Source organism: Tupaia chinensis, unplaced genomic scaffold, assembly GCF_000334495.1.
Source record: "Tupaia chinensis unplaced genomic scaffold, TupChi_1.0 Scaffold139757_1, whole genome shotgun sequence".
Lineage (NCBI taxonomy): Eukaryota > Metazoa > Chordata > Mammalia > Scandentia > Tupaiidae > Tupaia > Tupaia belangeri.
Genome location: NW_006199637.1, coordinates 263,080 through 271,222, shown reverse-complemented (window position 1 = coordinate 271,222; position 8,143 = coordinate 263,080). Strand labels below are relative to the sequence as shown.

General features: G+C 43.8%; 1 protein-coding gene across 1 annotated transcript in view; it reads right to left on the bottom strand.

Annotated features, from left to right (window-relative positions):
- The window catches only part of ALK (ALK receptor tyrosine kinase), a 216,418-nt gene that overhangs the window by 2,771 nt on the left and 205,504 nt on the right, over positions 1-8,143 (bottom strand). The window contains 2 exon segments of the mRNA XM_027765802.1: positions 2,288-2,378; positions 3,031-3,165. Coding sequence (XP_027621603.1) covers positions 2,288-2,378; positions 3,031-3,165 — 226 coding nt within the window.

Here is an 8,143-nt window from a genome sequence, read left to right as displayed (position 1 = left end):
GCTGTCCTCAAAGTGTTTTTTTTTTTTTTTTTTTTTTTTTTTGTCTAGCTGCCTCCCACTTTCATCCTATGGGGGTGCTACGCAGGATTATAACTTGTGTGTCACATCTGCACCTCGCCACTGTGCAGTTCCAACATGGGGACTCTATAGCTGGTTTGGATGTGGAGCTCAGAAAATTCTGAAGAGCTGTGGGGAAAACCGTTTCCAAAACCAACAGTGCTAGCTCACGTGTCAGTCATCGGCGCTAACAGAAAAGCAGAGGCTGCGAGAAAAACTTGTAAAAGACTTAGATTTGGGAAAGTCTAATTTTACTATCTTATGCAAATTAGGAAAAGGTCCCATTACTGAGTTTAACAGAAAAGGGCATTGGTCCAGTATTCACCAGTAAAACAGTTTAAGAATAAAGAATGACTACCTTCTGACTCTTTATAACGGTCTTTCATTCCTTATTTTTATTTTCTAAAAATTTGTATTTCTTTCATGAGAGAGTGAATAAAAGAGACAGGCACCCTCGACAGGTCCCACCATGACGTGACCGAGGCCTTCCAGCCAGCCAGGGTCACAGGTTCCCTGTGAAGTGCCCAGTGGATTTGAACCTGGGCCTTTCCATATGACTCCAGTATTCTGCCTGATCATTAACGTCCGTAGGAAGTCAGTTAGAACATGCTGTGTATAACTTTCTGCTTTAAAGAGAGATATTATGTATTTTAGAAAAGAATACTCAGAAGGCAGTCAGGATATTTAAGTGGGTGTATCCCATTCATATTACAACATAATAACCTAGAATATCTTCAACAGTTCTCTGAAAGACCCCCCCTAACATAATAACCTAGAATATCTTCAACAGTTCCCCCCCCATAACTTGGAAGTGAAGTCCACTTAGAAGACAGTGCCAGTTTGCCTCTGAGTTGAAGGTCTGTGAGGCTGGAAAATGATTGTAGTTTAGAAACTGTTTCTTGTTGGGAACAGCAGATGGCGTAATGGCTATGTCTCTGGACTCTCATGCAGTTGACCGCATTTCAAGTCCCGGACCTGGCGCCTTAAACTCGTGCCGGGCGCATGTGCGTGTGTGCCCAAGATCTTAAGAGGAGAATGGAGGAGAAGAGATTGTGGTTGTGGTGTGGCCATCCCTCCTGAGGGGGTGATTTCTCACTTTCTATCTCTCTGTCTCTCTCTGTCTTTCTGGCGAGTGCATGCACCCTATAGCAAAACTCTCTCCAAAAAAAGAAAAAAGAGAATGTGCCTTGTCTGTCACCACTCAGTGGAGGAACTTCAAGGTTAGTTCTTTGAGTCTTCCACAGAATTCTCAGAAATACAATGGATACTCAGCAGAGTGAAAGCCAAGGGAGGGGAAAAGCAGGTACAGGGAGAGGGGAGATAACCTGGCAACTAGTCCCTGAGGGGGCATCTGGTGACACAGGCAGAGGGGCTAACCCTGAGGGGATGAGGGACACGGGGGGGTGGCGGGGGAAATGGCTGCCGATGCAGGTACATGTGTGTCAGAGAGAGCAAACAGGGCGCTCTCCCTCGATAAGCCCTGCTCTCTCGGTGAGGTCGGCACAGCTGTCTGCTGAGTGAGGGGAGACGTGGAGATCCAGTCATCGCTGGAGGAAATGTGAGCGGGATCTGGACAGGCACCTGCAGGACTGGGGGAAACCGGGACTTGGACAACCTTTCCAAGCCTTTCCTCATCTGTAAAATGGGGATGTTTTGTGTTCTTCACTTAGGATAAAAGGCTTGCAAAAAGTAACTTGTGTAGAAGTGTTAGACACTGCTGCTGCCAACATCTTCCCAAATGATGCTGCATTTCCATGATCTTAACCTCCTAACATATATTGTTGGGCAATTATATACTGTTACATAATTATATACTTTCATAATTACATACCAGCATTGCATACTATTAATTATTTCATACTTCGTTAATTTTCTAACCAGGCTATCAACTCTTTGAGAGCACGTGGGTTCATGCTTCTCTCGAGCTCCAGTTTTGACTAGTGACACCACGGGTTGCCCTGCAGGGACTCAGTCAACACTTCGAGCTGAACCAGCTCCCCAGATCACCCGGCGTCCCATGTCATGGGTGCTGGAGAACATGGAAGTCAGTAGTAGTTGTGTAACTGAACGGGTAAACTGAGATACCAATCATTTCGTTTTATAATTTATTCATTCATCCTCACAAATATTACTCTCTGGTGTAACTTTTCTGTAGTATTTTGATATTTTTCCACCTTTAAGACTTTTCCATAGAGAGCAAATGCTGGTCAAGGGGAGACAGTGTCCATACCTGGGTGCAGTATTCAATCCTCTCCAAAATGATGGCGAAGTTGGGCCTGTCTTCAGGCTGGTGTTGCCAGCACTGCGTCATTATCCGGTATCTGAAAGAACATGTACATAAAATAAAATCAGGAGAAACGGGTAAAAAACTACGATTCTCCCAGCCCTTTTCTAAATGCGACTGGCTTTGAGGGTGATAGGTCACTGGGGTCCCTACATAGTCGGCATATGCTGCCCCCTGCTGATGAGCCAAGGGACAGCATGCAGGTGTAGAGGGGTCAACCCAGGCTCCTCGTTCCATTCCTGACTTACAGCAGCTTCCGGGACAATATTCTATCCTATGTCCTATCTTCCTTGTTTGGAAGAAGGAGATGAAGGGTGCCGGACGGACAGGAAAAAGTGCGCGGAGTGGAATGTTGAAAGGAGACTCAGACGTATGGTGTGGGCAGCGGACGCTACGCCTGAGTCAGAAATTCCCGGGAGGTACTTGCAGACTATACACCTGGGGAGTCCAGAGTCCAGAGTCTCCGGCGGCTGTGATACCTTTTCTGGAGCAGCGCTACCGCCTGTGAGGGGCTGGTAGACTAACCCATCTCACTGAAGTCACAAGTACATTTCCTGTCTTGGGATGTAGTAAGCGAGGACAGGCATCTGCCTGTTCATCTTAATAAATAAAGCATATGTGGCTCCAGCTCGTCTCTGAGAAGAAAATGTGTGCCTAGTAACTAGTGGAAATGTTCCCGAGAGTCATACACGGGCCCGGGGCAGTTCTTGGGTGGGTCCATCCGTCCTCCACTGGTGACGAACTCCAAAACCTCCTGGTTGCTTTTGCTGGGGTACGGCATGTACCCCAGAGAGAAGATCTCCCACAGCAGCACGCCAAAGGACCTGGGCACAGGACAGAAGATAGGGATGTGGAGGGCATGGACACACACACGCGCGTTGTGACGTTTTGATATTCTCTCATTATCGCTTTCTCCATCACACACTATTAAAGTGCTGAAGAATAAAAAGAACGAGAAAGCACCATGTGACGTGCCACTGGACAATTCTACTGTTGTGTCATATTTTGCTTCAGCCAAGTTTCTGTGCTTTAAATTTTTTAAAATCACAGTTACCTTCAACGTACAATTTTGAACTTTGATTTTTTTGCACATTCCATTATAACATAAACATTTGATAAATAGAATTCGGAACAACTGTCCAAGTTCCCATTGAGTAGTTGTGCCATAATTTGCCTCATCATTTCCACATTGTTTTCAGTTTCCAAAATATTGAAATGACTATCATGAACATCTTTTGCATTTTTATTTTATTTATTTTTTTTCAGGTTTTTGCCATAGAGTGTGTGCTCTTGCCGCAGAGAGACAGAGGGAGACAGGGAGAGGGAACATGAGAAAGAAATCACTCCCGAAGAGGGCATGGCCACGCTGCAATCCCTTCTCCATTCTCCTCCTGGGATTTTGGGCACGCATGCATATCTGCCCGCCATGATTTTCAAGCCGCCAGGTTGGGGACTCGAATTGCAGTCGGCCATATAGGAGTCCATAACCACTCACCACCTGCTGGTCCACTTTGTGCATTTTTAAAAAGGATAATTTCCCCAGGATAAATTCCCTGATTAGGACAATCTAGTAAAATGTAAGATGATTCTGCTAGAATAACGAGATCAAAAGAACATGAACACTGAAAAGTTCTTGGTACATTTTGCCAATTTCATTTCCAAATGTGTCACCACCAGCATTGGGCAAGAGTGCAGCACTTTCACAAACATGAGGAATTTTACTAATAATGAGAACTTCTGCTTATTTTAAGGCAAAAAAAAAGTCAGAATGTTTCAAATTATTGACTTGAAAATTGCCATAGTTGGGGACCAGCAGTTAGCATAATGGCTATGTCGCTGGACTCCTATGTAGTCGACTGAGGTTCGAGTCTCAGACCCGGTGGCTTAAACTCATGCCAGGTGCGTGTGTGTGCGTGCCCAAGATTCTGAGAGGAAAATGGAGGAGAAGGGATTGTGGTGTGGCCATCGCCCCTGGGGGGTGATTTCTCTTTTTCTGTCTCTCTGTCTTTCTGGTGAGCGCACGCACCCTATAGCAAAAAAACAAAAAACAAACAAACAAAAAACTCTCCAAAAAAAATATATTGCCATAGTTGAAGGTTTTCTCAAGTATTTATTTATTTATATTATTACTTTTAAAAAATTGCTATAGGATATGTGTGCTTGCTGGAGAGAGAGCGAGGGAAAGTGAGAAGGCACTCCAAGGGTAATGGCCACATTGAAGTCCCATGTCTTCCTTCTACTCAGGATCTGGGGCAGGCACGTACACATGCCCAGCATGTTTTGGGAGCCATAGGGTCTAGGAGCTGAACTGCAGAGTCAGCCATGTGGGATCAAGCTGCCCTAATCACCACACTATCTAGATGGCCTCTTTCCCAAGTGTTAATTCACTTCATTTTTTTTCCTCCTATGTATTATCTATTCATATCTTTTGTCCATTTTTATCCTGTGGCATACATGGGGACATCAAAAGTTCATGAAAGGAGTTAAACTATCAGTTTATTTTCATGCAAAAAAATTTTTTTTAAATCCATGTGTAGTTTTTTCACAATATGCATCTTCCGTGAACTTTTGAAGACCCCGTGCATTATTTTAGTATCAATTTTCTTTTGACTTTTACACTCTTTACATTTTAAAGATGTTTCCTTTTTATTAAAAAGTTTCAAATTAGTTTATTTCACTAGTTTTTTTCTAACTGTACTTTTTAGCATAGCAAAGATTTCTATTTTCAGGTAGTGAAATCTATCTTAAAATATTTTGTGATCGGGAATAGCAGGTGGCACAGTGGGGAACAGGCCTGGAATCCTACATGGTTCACTGCAGTTTGAGTCTTGGACCTGGTGGCTTAAAAATCACATTGGGCATCAATGCATGTGCCCAAGATCCCAGGAGGAGAATGGAAGAGAAGGGATTGTGGTATAGTCACCCCTCTGGGGGATGATTTCTCGCTTTCCCTGTCATTATCTCTGTCTCTCACCAGTGAGTGCGTGTACCCTATGGCAAAAACCTTTTAAAAATTGTGATTTCTTGTTCTTTTTAAAAAAATTTTAATAATTTTTTTAGCAAGTTTATTTGTTATTGTTGTTGTTGTTGCTATAAGGTGCATATGCTCACTAGAGACACAAAGACACAGAGAAAGTGAGAAACCAATCTCTGGGGGGATGGCCATACTGCAATCCCTTCTCTTCCATTCTTCTCTTGGGATTTTGGGCATGCACACACACACACCCAGCATGAATTTCAAGCTACCAGGTCCAGGACTTGAATGGCAGTTGGGACTCCAGCGCCTTAACCACTATGCCACCTGCTGACCCCTTTGTTTATTTTATGGTTATGTAATCCTCGCTTCATCTAAATTAAATGAATATTTGTTATTTTCTTCTAGTTATATCAGTTTTTCTCTCCTTTCAAATCCAGTTGGAATTGAGGGAACCAGCAGTTAGCGTAATGGCTATGTCACTGGACTCCCACATAGTCGACCGCGGTTCGTGTCCTGGACCCAGTGGCTTAGAACTCACGCTGGGCGCATGTGCGTGTGTGCCCGAGATCCCGAGAGGAGAATGGTGAAGAAGGGATTGTGGTGTGACCATCCCCACTGGGGAGTGATTTCTCGCTTTTTGTCTCTATGTCTCTGTGAAGCCCCACCGCCCAAAAGGAAAAACCCCAAAAAAAAAAAAAAAAAAAAAAGAAAAGAAAAGAAAAGAAAAGAAACAAATCCAGTTGGAATTTAATTCAGTGTCTAATACAAGGTAAGGATCTAGATTAATTTTTTTTAAGTAACTCTTTCAACACCATTCATAAAATAGTCTTCTCCTTAATTGTTCACTTATGATTTAAAATAGATTTGTTTCTGGAGTGTCTATTCAGTTTACATATTTGTCTGCTTCTTGCATTGATATCATTATTATTATTTATTGCTGTGAGAGATTTTTTGCTATAGGACGCCTGTGCTTGTTGGAGAGACAGAGAGCACAAAATCACCTCCCAGGGCAGGTGGCCACACTGCAATCCCTTTTCCTCTGTTCTCCTTTTGGGATTTTGGGCACGCATGTACATGTACCCAGCATGAGTTTCAAGCTGTTGGATCCTGGACTTGAATTGCGGTCAACCACCTTTAACCAGTTGGCCACCTGCTGGCCCTGATGTCATCACGTTTTACTTTTTGCGTATTTTAATATCTGGCAGGGCATTATAGTCTCTCATTTCTCTCTTTTTAAAAAATGCATTTGACTTCTCATTTGTTACTTGTTTGAAATGAACTCTGGTCACACCTGATCCCCTTTCTCCAGTCCTTCAGCCTGCCAGGACCCTGGGCATGCCTGTGTTTGCAGGCTGACTTCGCTGGGGACTCGAACTGCAGTTGACATATGGCTTCCAGCTACACAGTCCTGCAGGATACGATGGTGCCACAGAAGTTCGACTCTGTATTTAGAATGCCTAGAGCTGTGAAGATATTCTGAATACAGAGCTTCCATACACACCCCACAAAGTTCTCCCTATTTCTATCATCACATCAGCTTGGCACATTTGTTATAATTAATGAACCAACATTAAGGCATTATTAACTAAAACCCATGTTTTTTATTTTCATATTTCCTTAGTTTTTACTGAATTCCCTTTTTTTCTGTTTCAGAATTTCATTAGGATATCACGTTACATTTAGTTGTCATGTTTCCGTAGGTTCCTCTCGACTGTGACGACATCTCAGACTCTTTGTTTTTGATGACCTTGCCAGATTTTAGGGGTATTGTCTGTTTTTCTCGTGATTAGAAAGAGAGGAAGACCACAGAGGCAAAGTCCCGTTTTCGTCGCATTGTGTCACGGGTACATGGCATCAGCATGACTTGGCTTGGTGGCTGTTGCCCTTGGCCACCGGGCTGAGGCCATGTCTGTCAGGCTTCTTCCCTGTGAAGGTTCTCATTCCCTCTTTCCAGAACTCGCTGAAGGAAGTTGCCACGTGCAGCTCGCAAAGGCTTCCGGAGAGTTATGGGCCACCTCCTGGAGCATCTCCCATCATCATATTTTGGTTTCAAAGGGCCCTTTTTCCCTAAAAGTATTGTTCTAAATAACCTATTGTCCCTTGCTTATGGTGCAATAATTTTTCTTACCTTTCTGAGGATATTATAGTTTTTAAAAGGTTTTCCTAAGTTTTCTACATTTTTCTCCTTCCAAGTTCCTTTTTATACGTTTGTGTCCTTTAGATCAGAATCTTGTGTTGGCTGTCTGTTCATATTTTAAGACTGGGGCATTAAAAGGTTGATGGAAAGCTCTATGAAAGTGAGGCTTTGTCAGCTGGTGGGTGTCTAGCTTGATTGTTTCTCTGGGTGTATTCGATTCCTGTAGCTGCTGTAACCAACTACCCTACACTCAGTGGCTGAAAGCAACACGAGCTCATTTGCTCACAGTCCTGAGGCCAGACCTCTGCAATCGATACCACTGGGCAGAAAGCAGGGCATTGGCAGAGAGAGCTCCCTCTGCAGGCTCTGGGGGAAGAGTCTGCCCCTGACTTCTCCCAGCTTCTGGTGGGCGCTGGACATCCTCACCTTGTCCTCACTCCAATCTCTGCCATGGCCACACTGCCTCCTCTTCTGTGAGTGTGAAATTACCTGCTTCCCCGCCCCCATGAAGAAACTTGGGATGACATTTAGGGATCATCCAGATAATCTAGGATAACTATGCCACCGTAGGATCTTCAACTTAATTACATCTGCAAAGACTCCTTTTTCTTGGGGACCAGCAGTTAGCGTAATGGCTATGTTGCTGGACTCCCATGTAGACGACCGCGGGTTTCATCCTGGACGCGGT